Genomic DNA, 18,564 nt, shown 5'->3' with positions numbered 1-18,564 from the left:
TTTTAAAAAACCCCAGTAGTTCTACAGGTTTAGCCTACCATACACTAGAATATGTGTTCCTGCAGAGTCTGCCAGCTGAAACTGCTGCAGTAAAGCATTCCTGCTAAAAGTTAAGCAGTGTCTGAGGGCTCCTGTGGGCAGTTTTGAGGATAACTTCCTTCGCCAGAGTAGAGGCAAGTGAGGTGTGCGAGGGCATGCACGTGTGGAACTGTGCAGGTTTGACTTCTCCGTGCAGACTTTTTTTTAACAGAGTACAATTTTAGACCAGGGGAGGACAGAACAGGACTGTAGGATTTTGGAGTCATATTCTTTGTTTGGGTTTTTACCTTTTTTTTACATTTCTTTAAGAAATCACAGATACGTGCAATTCAGCACATAAGAAACAAAATCTGCACCTTTCGCAATGAGCATGGAAAGATTAAAGATTAGTTTAGATTCTTGATTCCATTATCATTAGTCTCCATCTTATTGAAAGCTGCAAGAGGAAAAACTTGCTGCTAAAGCGGCTGGTGTTCTTTTCAGGCCCTGCTCACGGAAATTAATGGGAGCTTTGCCATTAATTTGAATGGGGACAGGATGTTGTGCCGTATTGGCATAGGTGCAACCAAGTTGTGTGTTCTTTTGAACTTCACCTTCCTTTCAGCTCTTCTCTTGTCTAATCACCAAGCTGTTTTCACGGCACCTTTCTTGGAGTGTGGTTTAAACTCTGCTGACATCCCTGCTGCTTGTGCAGTTGTCGTTGCAACTGGCATCACAGCTTTGCTCTCATTAGGTCTAGTAGTTTTTCCATCTCCCCCTTTCCCCTCACGCGCCGTAGGTAATGATGTTATTGCAGGGTGGACACTTGCGCTCTGGCCCCCTAGAGTACTATGACTCTCCCTCATAAATAGTGTAGTGTTAGGCTTGTTGAGTTACTGCACTTAATATATCTGCTCCCCTGCTGTTTGAAACAGCTTCCACGCTTCACCTCATCAGCAGATGTGTCTTGCATTTTAAAGAAAAGGTGGTATGGCGGTGAAACAAAAATCTGGCTTTTTAGCACAACACTGGCTAACAAATTGGGTACTTTGCTGTGACAATCAGTTTGATTCTACTTATGTGTTTTCTCTTATATTCATCCCATGAAATGTATATTTCCACTCAGCACAGCAGCTGCTAATGTTAACTTAGAAATGGTTTTAGTATCATGTCCCTAAGGACCCTAATGAGGATTTCCTGAAGTTCTCGCATATAGGTCACGGGTGTGAGTGGGGAGGCAGGGAGAGATATGAACGTCCTGAAGCACTTCTTGGGCATATGCCAAAACAGAGATGTGCATAATTGTCCTCACATGCAGAGTGATTGAGCATATGGGGGGGATACACATAACATAAAATTCTCATTGCGTGAGAATAGCCATACCAGGTCAGATTAGCATGGTATCCTGTGTCATACTCTCATGTCTCTTCAGATCTTTGCTCTTTTAATTAAGGTTTCTGTGAGGGGGGTGTTTCTGAGTTTCTCAATGGCCTATGATGAAAGCAGTGGGAAGAGCAAGGACAGGAGAAAAAAAAACCATGACTCTTGAAAACTGGATTTTCTGTTAGGTGCACAAATTCCATTCCTTTTTTTTAGGCAGGTCATTCTAATCAGTTTATTTATCCATGTTTATATCAGTGGGTAATTCTGAGGCTACAAGAGGAAAAATGAAAAGCAAGTAGTTCTGCTTTCATTTGTATGTGGACTACATAATAATATCTTTGGTAAGTAAGCTGATAAATCTCCACTGTAAACCAGTGGATTTGTATGCCCCATGAGATAACAAATGATTTGGCTTATTGCCAGCCATTATTCTACCTTTAGTCCGTAAATCACCCTTTTTTGAGCGGGCTAGGCATGTATGCAATACATTTATAGTCACAACAAACACAGCAGCAGAGTGTGGCATTTTGAATAAGACTAAATAATACAAAAAACCCCTTGCTAATTTAAGCCTATCTATAAAAGCTTATCTTGGAATCTTTGAGAGCATGAAAGCACCACTTTGCCCTTGAGAGGTGACTGTTCTGTATTTTGTGAGTTTTGGGGAGTTTTGGTTTGCCACTTCAGGGTGCATATGGTCTAAGCACAGCTGCCTTGGGTCATGTGTGTTTTAATAAACACTCCTCCCTTTGCCAGTAATAACACTGAAGTCTTTGTCAAAGCTGCCTCCAGGTTTACAGCATTTGTGTTGGGACAGAGTGGTTTTTGATTTGGGAAATATAGTGCGTAGCACAGGTATGCTAGTTGAGATGTAAAATTTCATCACTTCTGTGGAAAAAGTGAATGATGAATGTCAGAATATCAGCTCCACCAACAGTGACTTTCAAAAGGGGTTACAGTACAGGTTGTAGAATTACTTGGGATTGCTCTTGTATAAGAGACCTAAAGGCAGCCAAAGGAGAAAGAAAAAAACTTAAAGGGGATTTTCCCAATCTGTTATCACTGTAAAGCATTAATAACAGCTGAACTTCACTAGTTCAGTTCTGTATGGTGGTCTGTGTCATTTTCAACATGCAGGCAGTACTAATGACTTTTTGGTGGAATTTAACACATCTGTACAAAAAAAGAATTCAATAGTTTTGTGCTGGTTTTGAAGTACCAGATGCTTTCTGCTGAGACACACAGAAAGAAGGCTAAGGAGACAGACATAAAAGTTCTTAGCACTAAGTATTTTTACACTGAATACGGCAGTGAAGCAAAGGGGCACATACACGCTTCATACCCTTCAGAAGCTCATGCAGAAGATGAAGCAAATTGTTAGACCACAGCACAGAAACTGATTTTTGCAGTTATTGGGGAAGGAAAGAAGGGGCAAGAGGCAGAGATGGAAAAGGATGAAGTTTTAGGAGGGAAATGGAAGGCAAAGGTGAGATAACGCTAGTGGGGTTTAATTACAAAAGAAAAGGAGGCTGAGGACAAATGTAATAGCAGGCTAAGGTAAAGTCAGGGCTATAGCAGTTCATTCGGATGCCTTGCAATTTAGCTGTTTGATACCCCCTCTTTTTCCTCTTCTACTCTGGTTCTCTACCATATTGCTCATCCCGGGATGGGAAGTGCTAGGGCTGCCAACATAGAAGGGACTGGTTTCTCTCTGGGATGTTTATTAAACTTGCTTCCCCTACCATTTACGCTCTTTAATCCTGTTTTTGTTACAAAAATGGAGGTACAAAAATTTGGTACAAAAATGGATTCCATGTCTAGAACTGTTGGGTAGGACGATCCAAATGGTTTATACTTTTATTCTGTTGCTATTTCCATTTACTTTATGTTTTAGCTATATCCTCACTGTGTTGCTCTGTTGGAGTTCATTTCAGGAGCTCTGAGTCTTCCTGTGTCCTGTAAGTCCAGTAAAAGTGCAGTGAGAGTTGTTCCCTAGGGGCCAAAGCAGAGATCCAGCCTGCTAAACTGGATTCAGCCATATGATGTGGCTAATCCATTACAGCTCTGCAAAGCAAATGTGGACGCTAATCTCAGCTGTCACCAGTAGAAAACAATAAAACAAAATTTACAAACTAGGTTTGCTAATCACAGATTGAGAGAGCAGTGAGTTGACTGTTCTGTGCAATCACTGCAACTTCCTGTGGTTTGCACAGCAAACAGACCCGGCTTCCTCATTTAAGAAATGAAGCTATAAATCTCAGTTGGTAAGACTTGAAATTAAAATGTTAACCCTTTTGAAAAAAACGAACAAACTACTGACCAAAAGTATTTTTCTCTCGTTTCCATCTGCAGGAAGTCACCAAATCTGTGCAACCCCTTCTGCTGGGAAGAATAATAGCTTCTTATGATCCGGACAACTCCAGTGAAAGATCCATAGCCTACTACCTGGCCATTGGCTTGTGCCTTCTCTTCCTTGTGAGAACACTACTCATACACCCTGCTATATTTGGTCTTCATCATATAGGAATGCAAATGAGGATAGCTATGTTCAGCTTGATTTATAAGAAGGTAATTGTTTCATTTACACTCGAAGCAAAACCTCTGTCTGTAGCCTACATAACTTTTAGGCCAGTTTGTTGAAAGATTGATAGTTTTGTTAGTCAAGGTACACAAAGTATGAAAAATGTGGCTAATGTCAGTTTCTGACAGCCCTCCATTTCCTAAGTCCAAAGAATTAAATACTGTTCTACAGGTGGTTTGACTGAAGTCAGCCTCTGTGTGAGTTCAGACTCGCTCGATATGCAGTGAGATGCCTTAATTGTTCTACCACTGTGCTCCTGTTCTGCACGTGTATTGCAAAGGAAGAATAACATATGCTGGTGGTCAAAGAATATTTTCAGAAGAGGATTAGGGGTGAAGATTTAAACAATAAATATAACATAGAAGGGATTGAGTTTGAATGATACTCTGAGAGATCTCTATAGCATGAAGAACAACAGATACTGGTGCATCGCATGTTCACAAATCCAAAGATTAAAAAAGGTGTTTTACCAATGCCAAAAGCAGCTAATTTAAACAAACATGTTAGTTAATCTAGTATAAAGCTCACTGTGAAGACATTTTTCAAAAATGTTTGTCAAGATAGGCCCAGCAGGAGATTTTTGAGGATGCACAGCAGCACGCAGCGTGCATGCTTAATTAACACTTGCATTTGCATATATATCTATATACATAAAATATGCAAGAGAAAGCAAGGACTAAGTCGATAAATCAATATTTGTAAAGCGATTTAATGGCTGTATGAAATTGAAGTGACATGAATAACAAGTTTAATGAGACTTTCTCTGTAACATAAGCAGATAAGTGAATTGTTATTTATACTACTGTACCGTTGCCTATTATTTTTATCTTTATTTGTTCTGTTTTATGGGGATGAGTTACATGGCCGTTTTTCTATGGTTTTGCTTTCTTTTACAGATCTTAAAACTGTCAAGCAGAGTTCTAGATAAAATAAGTACTGGACAATTGGTCAGTCTTCTTTCCAACAATCTGAACAAATTTGATGAGGTACGTCATTGGTTGTTTAATCCACTTGTTGATCCATCAAATACAAATGCAATACTTCAAGCTGTTCATGACATATTAAGGAAGGAAGGAGCATAAATGATGGACTGTACTGAGTACTCATTGTAGATATAAAATGAATTACTACCTTAAGAAAATATGTTGGCACGCGGTCATGGAAATACTTGTTCTGATACTTATGGCATCCTTTATCTCCTATGCTGATTAGTAGAGGAAAGCTAAAAACCAGGTGTACCATAAAAACATGCTTGTTCTACTGTCCCTTGAGAACCTGCCAGGAAATCTCTGGGTTATGCACTTGGTTTCACAGAGGTCAGAACTTGCTGCTTCAGTCCTTCCATCCTCTTTTCCTGACCACCATACCTTTTTACTACGGTGATCCAATCTGTTCCTGCCATTGGACAATCAATGATGTTCAGCATCCTGTTGCTGCTGTTACCCACTCACTCTTCGAAAACTCTAAGTGTTGATGTAAGATGTTATTAGGAATCATTCCCAACACATCCGTCTTAGACAATACTTCCAGAGTCTCCTGTAAAACTTCTCTTTAATGAAAGACACAGAGGTAAACCCCTGCTAATGGCTTTGGGGACTGGAAATTCTATGAACTTCTGTTCAGCAGGCTTATTTAATTGGCCCATTGGTAGCACAAGGATTGCTTCCTGTAAAAGAAGCAAGGTCAGAGGGACTGTGGACACATGGCTGGAACTGTAGGGTGTATTTACTTTAAGCACTATATTACTGTATAAAGCCATGTCAGCTAGTGCTGAACAAGCTAGGACAAGTGCCCTGTCGTTGCAGCAGTGTAGCTGCAGTAACACAGACCCCTGCGCAGCCTGATCACAGGATTCAGTCCAAGGTCTCCCCAATGTGAAGGAACATGACTGAAGTAGCCAGCAATCTGTTTTGGTTTAGTTGTATTCACACAACAGTCATCTCTTCACCAAAGTAATATTTGCCTCCTATATTGCATTAAATCACTCTCAGAAGATCCTTCTGTGTATTTTTCTCATCTTGCAGTGGCTGAAAAAGCCAGCATTGATGGCAAATTCTGTTTACTTTTACAAAGCGGGTATTTTTCCTTATGCATATATACATAGCGAAGAGACAAGTGCAGACTGAACTTTGCCTTACAAGAATCAAAGTTTAAGTGTGGAATGTATATGTATTGCTGCACTGTCATAATTAACACCCAGAATGCTATGTGCTCAGGATCACAGATCCTCCTTTATAAACTCGTTTTACTACTGGAAATATTTGTACCATTCTTCATTACATTTTTCAATGTGTCACTTTAATGACTTCTTCCTTTTTGTGTAGCTTTCAGAGCACATCTGTAACTTGTATTATTATTTTCTGCTGTGGGCCTCCACAGGGTCTTGCTCTGGCTCATTTTGTATGGATTGCACCTTTACAAGTGGCACTGCTGATGGGACTGCTCTGGGATATGTTAGAAGCTTCTGCATTTTCTGGACTTGCTTTTCTAATAGTCCTGGCCTTTTTCCAAGCCTGGCTGGGACAAATGATGATGAAATACAGGTGATGAGACTGTTTTAAAATATTTCAATATATTTTCCTGAAACACCTTGGTTTAAGAAGTTTATACCACTTGATTAAAAGTCTCTAGTTATGACATTATTAAAGAAAAAAAGTCCAAAGAGTGTTGTCTGTGTCAGGAAAGTCATGGACAAGCCTTTACTTATTTAGCAGCGGCTGTCTAAACTTAACAAAATGAAAGGTCTAATGTGCAGTAAATAGTGACAATGCTTTGTAGAAACAAAACTCCTTGTTAGTGACTCAATCTGTCCTTTTTAGAGTTTTTATTTTCTCCTTATTAAAAAAAAATACTAGATTTCTAATAATTCCTTTCACATTCTTCATAATAATTCTGTTAAAATAATAATTTTAAGCATAGGCATATAGGGAAAGTGTTTTCATTAGATGTAACTGGTAACAAACTAACTGTACAGGATGAAAAAGACAAAGATTGACCTACTGCCTTTTTACTTTGTAGGAATAAGAGGGCAGGAAAGATCAATGAGAGACTTGTCCTCACCTCAGAAATAATTGAAAACATACAGTCAGTTAAAGCCTATTGTTGGGAAGATGCAATGGAAAAAATGATTGAAAGCATCCGTGAGTAAGTGTTCTCATTTGTTAGTCAAATCTTTTATAAGCTCAGGAAAAAAAATAAAAAAATTAGGCGGCTCTGAAGACAATCTGTGGTCTTGTTAGTTAAGAAGTAAAGCACACAGATATTAATCCTCCATAAACTAACCATACATTCCCACACTGCAGCTTGGGTTTTTTTCCCATTTTGTCAAGTTCACTATGGAGGTGAGGGGTTTTTATTTATTTATTTATTTGCTTCCTCATTTGTTATAATGATATTTCAGTGGTTAGCCTGCACAGGTAAAACAATTGTGGCATCTGTGTTTGTTTCTGGCCAACCCTATCCTCATCTTACAATAAAAAGCCCTTTTGTGATGGTGGTTACTTAAGGCTTTACAGACTTTCCTATTCTGCAGTGGAGGAAAGGGTATGAGTGCTCTGCAGCCACTCTCTGAGAAATGCAATAAAGCTGGTTTTAAACGTTACATGCAATCTGCGAAAGGATTAAAGTACCGCAGCATCATGTATTCATCCTGCACGATTGCATTAACATTTATTGTCTGTAGATAGCCTTTATAATGCTTATCTCTTCAATTAATGTTGAGATTGAACTGGAACTACCAGAGCTGAAGCAGAAATGAGGTAAAAGAGCCAACCTAGTTAGCTGAGAGCTATGAGAAGGTCTTCGTTACCAGCAGGCAGTCCTGGGGGAAGGGAGAAGTGACATATTGATTGATGGATGGTGCTGCACTAAAGCTGTCCCGTGTGTTTGTTTAGTCCTTTATAGAGAATTAAAATTCTGTGCCAGGTGTGTGTTTGGGAAAATAAAAGAAAATAAAAGAAATGTAAGTGTCATATTATCATGTAAATAAAAGAGATGAAATGATATTATTACACAAACACCTTATTGTTCAGCTGCGTTCTGAAGACAATCCAGGGAAAGTGAAGTGTTCTTTAGCTTCAGAATAAGGAAGATCTTAAATTTGCAATGATTGACTGTAAACAATCAGAGAAAACTCAGTCTGAATCCAGGCCGGGAGTTTCAGTTCAAAGATGGAACCAGGTTAGGATTCCCCTGGTGTCACTAGTCACATGCATTGCTTTTAGGAAATTTGAGACCACATCTTGTGAGCAAATCCTGTAGAAATGAATGAAATAAATTTTAGTCCACAATGTGGTCACAGAAACCTGGAAAAAGGACTGTCATTTTATGATCTATATTTTCTAAAATAATTTATAGTGAGTTTGTAATGCTGGAATGAAATATTTATTATATTATGCATGAATTTTTAAAAGACAAGAATGCTAGCAGTGTACTGCAAGATGAAAGTATCTCTCTTCTATGTCTCTGCATCAAAATACCATATTTTTTTGAGTGATCCAACGGGTCACTTGGTGAAGACATCACCAGAGCAGGTCAACCCAGGAATGTCATTTTCAATTGAATTTTGCTTGCTGAGCCAGCTCTGCAGGGCCTTCCAATCAGTTGGCTTGTTAAGCTGGTAGGAAACGAGACCTTGTGTGTGAAGCCATGCCTGTATTTTAGCAACAGTACATTATAACTCAGTCATTACCAAACTGTTTCTACTTGCTGGCATTTTCTGATGCAACCCAGTTTAATCAACTCTAATGAACTAGATAAACCTGTGCCCTTACTCTGGTAGACTTGAGCTGGCAGGGTTGGCCATCCTGCAGGGGTAACACTGCCCCAGGCAAACTCCCCCAGGGAACTGTGACACTTCAGAGGGACCAATATGGGCTATCTCCTGTGTGCCCTCTGAAGTCTCTGTACTGATAATAACTGTTCATAACAGGTCTCTTAATAAACATGCCTGCAGTCCTATGGGCTATGCAGTGTATTCGGGGAAGTAAAAAACCACAGTGCCAAACTGTTCCCCTGAACAGTAGCATAGCACTGGAGAACGTGAAGTCCAAGGATGGCAGTGTCTATGCTTTGTCAGCAGAAGATACATCTTAATATGAAACAAAGAATCTCAAGCTCATGTATTTGACCTGATCCCTGCAGCATCATTTCAAAAATGGGCATACACTGGTCTACAGTGCAGACATGCATGAGGCTCATAGTGCCCCTTAAATCTCTCTCCAAGTGCCCATATTGCATCAGCAAGACCTGTCCCAAATGAGTTCTTAGTTTATAGAGCTCTCAAGCCTGTATCACAGACAGACCCACCTCTGGTAAACTTTTGCTTGTGGCTGGTACTTGAGAGCATACCAAAAAGGGTTAGTACTTTGATCCTCCCCCTCTGGAGCAGCATCTGTGTGCATCAGCACAGGGGGGTTCTACCCAGGCATTTGTGTGGGACTAGGAAAGCACCAAGCCCCCAAATCTCTGTTATTCCTATTCAGTGCTGCCACCCACAGTCTTATACAAGCTCTGGAGGGATTTACAAGGCCCTTTCTCCAGGGCAGTGGGTACTACCGTGGTCGTGACCTGCATGCCTGACTACTTTCTTCAGGCATCTCTTTTGAAATACAGACTTAAGAAGTGCTAGGCAACCTGCTCCAAAACTGCCTGAGCTCAGATTTTCTGTGAGGGACTTTTAAGAACACTTTGGCTGACAAAAGTTGGTAAGATGTTGGATGCACGTGGAAGTCTTATGCATATGTAATGTGGAGCTGAAAGGGGGTTCCACACACCTCCAAAATCCTGGATGGACTTTGCATGCAGACGCTGGCTCAATGCCAGAAGACACATAAAGATTATGGTGCTCAGCCTTGCAACATCAGATATTACTGTCACTAGTGTGACTGAATTTCTGCACAGTATCCCAGTGGTTAGAGCACTCACCCAGTGAATGGGCACCTTGGGGTCTAGCTCCATTTCTAGCCCCAGTTAATTGCTCTTGCAGCAGAGCAGTTGCTCTTTCACTGCAGCAGAGGTGCCTCTGTTCAGGCAAAGCTGAGCTGCAGGGCACCTGGGGAATGTAAAGTGAATGGGGTCAAAATGAGAGCATTCAATAGAAAGCTTCAGCACTGTGGGTTAGGGCTATCAACTCAGAAAATGAATTACCCTCCCTGGATTGTTTCTCTTTTTATTTATTAGCTTACTATAAGATGCATAGACATTGTGGAAGCAGCAAAGAGTAATCACCAGTTACATTCCTGACCGTACAGCGGTCAGCAAGCTGCTCAATGGACTGAGCTTCTATGGAGAAAGGAATGGGGAGAGCAGACTCTGCCTTCCACCTCTTCAGGCTGAGGTTAACTGATACCTTACTTTATGGATGAAGCTGTTAGTAGGGTGCTTTGCAAAAGGATATTACGCTATAATCAGATTGTGGATTGTTCTTAGGTTTTTTATCATCATGTATAGCAAACCTGGGATGTCAAAGTATCTTATTTGTAGGGGAATTATCTACCTAGATGACCAGATGAGTATGGGATGACGCTTCTAGGAGTGTGTCATATACCACAGCATTAGATACTTAAAGATGGATGTGCCAGGAATTGTAGGGGCTTGTGGTTTATGAGATATCTAAATCATGACATAGATCATTGTTATTTTGTTGACATCTCTGGACGTTGGTACCAAAATTTGGTTCCAATTATTTTTTAGGTCCAAAAAGTGGTTTGAATCTTGCTTTTTAACTGCAATCCTAGAAAATAACAAGGATGAATAAGCCTCTGAGTTAATTGTCTTACCAACAGTTCCATCCAAAATATTTGTAAGATGTAAACTGTGGAATCCTATACTAATTTTTTTTTTTTTTTTTTTTTAACAGAACTGAACTGAAGCTAACCCGAAAGGCTGCTTATGTGAGATATTTCAACAGTTCAGCCTTCTTCTTTTCAGGCTTTTTTGTGGTGTTTTTAGCTGTGCTTCAATATGCTGTGGTTAAAGGAATTATTCTTCGAAAAATATTTACCACCATTTCCTTCTGCATTGTTCTTCGAATGGCAGTGACCAGGCAGTTCCCCGGGTCCATACAGACCTGGTATGACTCTATTGGAGCAATAAACAAAATACAGGTAGGGTACATACACTAAAATCTTCCAAAGTACGTAAGGTAATTCTTTATACATGTTATCTTGTCAGTTGATCAACAAAAGCACACAGCATTTATGCAGACTTTCCAGATATACTATATGTTGCTTTGACTACGCACCATGAAATGTCATTATAAATCTTGATATTGTTATATGGTTCCCCAGGCAGCATAACCACAGGAGTCTCATGCTACCTGCACGCTCCTTTTTTTGAAGCAGTGGCATTTATTTCTTCTCACTGCAGAATAAGGAACTTAATAAAAATATACCATGAGTTGTGCTGCTTAAGAGATGTTTGTCCTTCAGAAAAGGAAGTACAAAATTAGTACATGTTTTATATAGCACAGCTTCCAGTAGTTGCAGTCACAGGTTTTCTTTCCTAGCTAATAGTGGCAAGAACAGCCGGAGATTGTGCATCTTATGCAAATGTGCATCTCATTCATTATGAATAGTAAATATAATTAAGGTACCGGTCAAATAATTATTACCTACCTTACCTACTGAGATCAATTGCTCATATACCAGCATGAGAGGCTTATCTGCAGAGTCAAATCAGGGTGAATCCTCATTAAGTCTATCTGTTTTATCTGCTGTTTTGAAATCACTCCTCAGGAAAAGAATTCTTATTCTATTTCAGGGTGAAACCTTAATTCTTTTTTTTTACATATTTATAGAGTTTTCAATGGTAAAATACACATTTTATTATTTTTAGTGTGGTAAAAATGCATAATATGGAACTTAAAGGTCTTAATCAGAAATTTGAACTTTAATATAGAATAAGAAGCAGGTATTGGATTTTTATGATTTTCAACTGGGCAGAAATTTTGAGAAATCTAGCCATAAACCTTTCTATCTGACATTCAGAAGGCTGCCTTGTTGGGTCCCAGTTTAGGCAGTCCTTGTGCTCTCAGATTCCCTAGGCGTAGGTGGAGGTATCCTGTGTCTCCTGTTTCCTGGAAGAGTGTATCCAATGCGCTGTCACTGCACTGGCAAGCCCAGTTGTCATGCCATTGTCCTCACTTTGCTGAACACTTGTTTTTGGGGTATTAGCTCTGTGGGTGCTCCGGAGTCCATAAATAAACATCTCTCTGTGGCGGGTTCAGCATAGAGCCCATAAGCAGACTGCACAGAATTCCAGAACGCCGATGCCATTTACTTGTCACAGGAAATATAAACAAAAATAATTCAGCACTCATATATGTCTGATTTAATTTCCTCATCAATTTAGAGAGTTCACTGGGCCAGGTATGTATTTGCCCTGTAGCTAGACCCATGTTTTCTAGACCATGGAGTCTTCCAGGATCAGTGTACTTTCTCTATCACTGCTCCAGCAACTCCACTGGATGACCCCACTGCCTTTGTTATGAAAGCCTAGCTATCATTTCCTTCTTTTGCATAAACTGTGTTTTGCCTTCTAGTTTTTCAGTTCCTGCCCTTTCAATCATCTGCTTTTTCCCTTCTACTTGTTCTACTTGGGAAATTTGCAATTTTATTCTGGAGAACTGTCTTTTCCCCTTACCATCTACTTAGTTTGTCCACTGTATTGCCCACATAGACCTACTTGGTTCCACATAATTTAAAAAGACAATTTAGAAGAGATGTTACCTACAGACCGCATAACCTTAACAAAATAACGGAATAGAAAAGTTGTCTTTCCTACATTAGCACAGGCTTAATCTGTTTTCCTGATACTATCCCAAAAGGCAACACAAGCATTGGGTTGCTGACTTTTGTCATTTGAAATTACACTACTTCTGTGCTGCGCTTCTGTACTGGGATCATTATCTACTTTGTTGTTGTTGTTGTTGCTGGTAGAGACATCATTCTAACTCTTTTAAACTCTTGCAGTTTTGGAATAGGGAGATAGTAGCATGTAGTTGCTTTGTTTCACTGTTCACCAGAGTGCAACCTTCCACCTCCTGCTCCAGAACCAAAGCTTTATTTGGGAAGCATTTAGGTCAGGGGGGCGATGCTGCCTGATCCAAGTCCTGAAAGCAAAGGAAGTGCCAAGTTTTGATATTTTTTCTAAACCAGAACCAAATACATTTGTAGTTAATGTTTTCAGTAGAGATGAAAGAATTGGTAGTTTCAAAAGCATTTCATTCTGCATCTGAAAGATGTATAAGCTATATTTATGCCTCTCTCTAAGACACTACAATGCAATAGCACCATCAGAAATATTAGCCACTGGTCAGTGTCGGCATATATGTACTGCTTTACGTGATACAGCCATCATCCCTTACCATTTCCTCTCATCTGCTTTCATGGTGTTTCTAGGATTTCTTGCTGAAAAAAGAATATAAAGCCCTGGAGTATAATCTAACAACCACTGGGGTTGAGCTGGACAAAGTAACAGCTTTTTGGGATGAGGTTAGTACTTTTACCCAAAGTAAATTAAAACACAGAGTGTATCTTTTCTACTGATATTTGCCTTGGTGTTCTCTAAAAAGGGAAGCCTACACGCCTTCATTTTAACTGGCTTCAGATATCAGTAGGCAAGGGATATATGGCAAGTAATTAATGCATGACATCAAATTAGCTACAGCTGAGAAACTTTGGAAGAGACCTTTTAATAAATATTAAGACCTGTAATAAGTAGTTACTTCTGGTTTAAGCCAGCCTGAGAACAGAATCAAGCTGCAGCATGTATAAACATTGGAAAGCAGTTCTATAATAAGCAAATTTTGTTTGTGTCCACATATTTAGGAGCAAGTACAATACACACATTAAATATATATATATTTAAGACTATAATAAATATGTTATAGATAGGAAAAGTAACATCAGAAAAGTAAGTTCATGTGTTTTCATAAGTCTGAAGTATGATATATATATCTGCATATGCATGTTTTATTTATTTTTTATATGTACATAGAAATAAACATCTGTGTATGTTGCAGGGAATTGGAGAGCTGTTTATAAAAGCAAACCAGGAAAACAACAACAGCAAAGCTCCTAGCACTGACAACAATCTCTTCTTCAGTAATTTTCCCCTTCATGCCTCTCCTGTTCTTCAGGATATAAATTTCAAGATTGAGAAGGGACAGTTATTAGCTGTTTCTGGATCTACTGGAGCAGGCAAGGTATTTCTATTTCTGTTGTTTCAACAAAAGACCTAATAATTTTAAGGAATAACACTGTGTTGTCATCTGTATTGTTACCTGCATTGTTACTTCATTCTTGCTATCCTGTGCTCGCTGTAAAAATGATGGCTGTAGGAAAATATGAATAAACTGTAAGTTTCAATAAAATGGCCGATAGTTATTTGAAGTTTTACTCGGTGTCCAACATGAAAAAAAGTTTGCTGGGTATTTTTTGTACATACAGAGATACAGACTTAATAAGGAAATAGCAATTTAAATTACAAAACTATTTGTCCATAGGAAGTAAAAGGAGATTTGCAGGAATAATGCAGACGGAAACCTAAAGTTAATATTCATGGTGAGAAACTCTCTGCCTTTAAAACAATAAACTGGAGAACTGAGCGTAGATAACCAGATGACTCAGTGTGCTAGAAAGCAGACTTTTTCTTTTTTTTCCTGCCTTGCTAATGTTTTAAGGAAAAATTTGAACACAAGATGGTAAGTAACCTACAATCCTGGCATGGATTAGCCAGGTAACTAAGACACATGTCCTGGACATATAGTATACCTGGTCACTTGTGCTCCGGTTCCTACAGTTCCTCACTCAGACAGGCTCCCTGAGTCCCATGTGAAAGCCTGGGGAGGTGCTGCTGAAATGGAAGCTGATGGTTTTCTGAGAGAAGCTGTGGTTTAGATTAATCATCATTTTAGAACCCCAAAACATTATTAATACATTTAGTTTGCAGATAACATGTCCAATTAACCTCATTAAGATAAAATGAGTTGACCTGTGATACACTTACTCACTTTGAACAGCAAGTAATTAGATGGGTCTTTCATCTTGACAGGGTTTTCTGAGGAGAGGTGAAAGTCAAACGTTCATTATGCATTTGGCAACTTTTCTTTTCCTGTTTAACAAATTATTGGTGAATGTATTCTGATTTCTTTTACTTGCATTCAGTAAGATCTTTGGTCTGTTGGAGTCAATGGCAAAGGACCCATCAATTCCAATATGATCAAGGCTTCTGTATTATTTTTCAGTAATGATACCAGTAGGAAAGAGCAAGGTACTCAGGACATGAGGTTCTCCTGAAGCTGATATGTTGAGGTATATTTTACTGTGATACTTCTGAATTAACAGAATAGTCTTCCTATGTTGCTGATAATCTCAAATGGCTATTGCTAAAGCTGATACTTGTAATACAAAACTATCAGCTAGAAAGTGCTGAAGGACCTATGTATATCTCCTTTATTCAGCTACTTAGGAAACTGAGGAAAATTCAGATCACACTGAGCAGTTTATGTGAATATATACATACAACAAATTTGCACTGTTCAAGACAATAAAGAGAAAAGGCTTATATTATCTGAAAGATTTACAAAAAATAGGGTTTACGCACCCCCCGTGCCACCCCCCCCCCAAGAAAATAAAGAGAGTTTCACTTTTCCTTACACACTCTTAATGTAAGGTTTCCTTCATGTTACTTAAGGTTGTTATTGTATATTCCAAGAATTGTCAGGCCTGTTTGACTGCACACTTATTTTATCTTTAACAGGTATGAAGCCTGACATCAACTCTTTAATATTGCTTCAATATTAGATAGGGTTGGGTTTGGGCTTTTTTTTTTTTCCATTTATGTTATATGGCAGAAGATACAGTAGTTTAACATCCAGTGTGCAAAACATACTAAGCAGCTGTCCTTTGTAAGATCAGAAACTTCTTACTCAGCAGTTTGGAAAATTCAGATTCTGGTATAATGGAAAGAATCTTGTGAGCCTCCCCCTGCATATTGTATAACTTGTCAAAGGATCTCTGGGCTTAACAGCACGAAACTGTGACTTAGACAGATTTTTAGATCTTTGGCTGTTGCGTCCCAGCTCTGTTGACTGTTTATTAGCGATAAGAACACCACTGGAATGGATCTGTAACAGATTTTTCCTTGTATTTCTCAATCCTATTCTTTGATCTAGTAGCCAGTGATGTGTGACAAGGTTATTACAAGCTACTGATTAACTTTGAAATTATAACATGTTAGTACTGAAATGGCAATCAGTTCTTTTATGAAGGGAAACAGTAAATATACGTAAGTCACATATTCACGTAAATGAGTTAACAGTTACACAGGAAAATTCAGATCACACTGAGATGTCTGTGAGCAGTTGTGTAACATACACAAAGAAATTGCATTTTTCAAGGCAATACAGAAAAAAGGCTTATGAACACTAGCAAAATTGTAAACATGAATGGTGTTGTACAAAGAACAAACAAAATCGTCACTGATAATATTAAAAATCAAATAACATTCTCCAAAAATGCTAATACCTTCTGTCTCTATGTGTCTCACAGATACTCACATTTTTACCTTGTTAAATTACCGGAAGTTTAATTAAAAATATATACTTTTGCAGCAGCACGCCTTACACAACTTTTGTTCACTGAATAAGTTTCTCTTATTTCAGAGGCCTTTCAGAACCATATGTATTATGAAAATCTCCATTAATTGCAGCTTGTGCTAGATTGGTACTTACAGGGACACTCTTTACAAGACAAATGTACCTTTTAAGTGACTTAGCAGAGTGACTCTCATTGCGTTTAGCATTTCTTATGGTTGTTATATTAACCAAATGTTAATGATTTTTCAGACTTCTCTTCTGATGTTGATCATGGGAGAACTGGAGCCTTCACAGGGAAAATTTAAACACAGTGGAAGGATATCCTTTTCACCTCAAGTCTCCTGGATCATGCCTGGAACAATAAAAGAAAACATAATTTTTGGTGTATCCTATGATGAATACCGATACAAGAGCGTCATCAAAGCCTGCCAACTGGAAGAGGTCAGTCATCTAGGACTTTTAAGACCTGTGACACAAGCCAAGTGAAAAACCCCAAAGAATAAGTCAGGGAGTGGAGCTTAAAGTAAGCAAGACGTTTCTGAGATGTAAGGAACTCAGCCTGGCATCCCAGTTTTGTCGAATTGCAAGTTGCTTGTTGCCAGCTCCTTGGGAGATAGATACATTGATGGTGCCGGTTCTTGTATTTTACACAACAGGAGCTAAATAAGCTTTCTTAGTCTTCCTTGCTAATTAAAAACCTGGGGAAACATACTAATGTTAAAGAAATTATGTAAAATTTTTTTTTGCGTTTCTTCCCCATGAAGAAGCTTTCCCTTACAATCTTGGAAATGAACTTGTTTTTCTCCATTCTTTTGCACTTCAAAAATGGCTCCAGGGATAATTAGAACTCTCTGCCAGAAGCCTAAGTTATTTAGAGGAATATATTGACTGAAGTTGGGTTTTTCTGTGTGCACATTGAAAATTCTCACACTGGAAATTATTGCAGGATTGATCTTTATGTGCTACATAACCCACAATTAGTACAATGTCATGGAAATGTCCTTGTGTGTGACTGACGTTGCCAGAGGGTAGTGTAGGAAAAGACATCTTTTCACATTGCAAGATACAAAAGGAGCCAGCATTTTAGACCTTTCCACCCTTATTGCTGTGCCTTAAGATCAGGCATTTTGTCTGTAATGTGTAGATGAAACCAATAAATATTTAACTGTGCTGAATAGGATCTGTCTTTGGGCCACACAGTGAAAAATATTTTCTCTTAGTGCCAGTCAAGCAAGAAAACAATAGCCAGTCTGTTTAAAAGTAAGACGAGGTTACTGTGCTTTATCTCAGAGCAGGGTATAGTTAATTGATAAAGTAATCTCTTCTTATATGTTTGTGGTCATTTCAGCTTGCGTTTGGATTGTGGTTTGCTGGAAATCTGCTTTGAAAGCTTCGGAAGACAAGAGAGTTAACAACTTCTGTGTCAGGCTTTCTGAAGAGAGTAGTCCTTAATCCCGGTCTTAAAAGTTGTAGTTAATGCCAAAGCTCTGAGAAACAACTGGCTTCAGCAGTTCAGAGCTGTCCTTGCCCGAAGGAGCTTCCCAGCCCAGGCTTTTCCTAGAGCAGAAGCTGGTTAATGATGGCTCAGTGTCTTCGTGTTGCTGGGACGGCTTGGTGTCTCAGTGTCAGTGGCATGGCTCACTGGCTTGGTGTTTCAGTGTTGGTGGGACGGCTTGGTGTCTCGATAGGCTGCTGTTCCTTTCTTCTCCAAACAAGCTCGATCAAGCCAGCTTTGATCTGTGGTGGTGCAGCTCTATGCAGAATGATATGCCTCACCTCCTAGCAGGGCTCATTATTTAAGATCAAGTCTGATTCTTACAAGGGCATTTTCTTCTGGACTGAAGCTGAATAAATTGGGCTGGCCTGAAGAGAAAGCAGAATGGTCTGGAAGGAAGCCAAATGCGTTACCTTACTGCTATCATTATGCTTTCTAGTCTCATTAGCTTTCACATCGTAGTTACCGAAGAGGACTTAGTAGGGC

The 18,564-nt window shown here is 39.1% G+C and overlaps 1 protein-coding gene across 1 annotated transcript in view; it reads left to right on the top strand.

The window, feature by feature from the left end:
* Nucleotides 1-18,564, top strand: part of CFTR (CF transmembrane conductance regulator) — a 91,392-nt gene that overhangs the window by 17,551 nt on the left and 55,277 nt on the right. The window contains exons 4-11 of the mRNA XM_064446816.1: nt 3,754-3,969; nt 4,879-4,968; nt 6,362-6,525; nt 7,001-7,126; nt 10,842-11,088; nt 13,384-13,476; nt 14,007-14,189; nt 16,833-17,024. Coding sequence (XP_064302886.1) covers nt 3,754-3,969; nt 4,879-4,968; nt 6,362-6,525; nt 7,001-7,126; nt 10,842-11,088; nt 13,384-13,476; nt 14,007-14,189; nt 16,833-17,024 — 1,311 coding nt within the window. The remainder of the gene's footprint in view (nt 1-3,753; nt 3,970-4,878; nt 4,969-6,361; nt 6,526-7,000; nt 7,127-10,841; nt 11,089-13,383; nt 13,477-14,006; nt 14,190-16,832; nt 17,025-18,564) is intronic.

The sequence above is a fragment of the Phalacrocorax carbo genome, chromosome 1, assembly GCF_963921805.1.
Source record: "Phalacrocorax carbo chromosome 1, bPhaCar2.1, whole genome shotgun sequence".
NCBI classification, from domain to species: Eukaryota; Metazoa; Chordata; class Aves; order Suliformes; family Phalacrocoracidae; genus Phalacrocorax; species Phalacrocorax carbo.
Note: the sequence above shows the minus strand (reverse complement) of the source record. Positions and strands in the feature narration are given on the sequence as shown.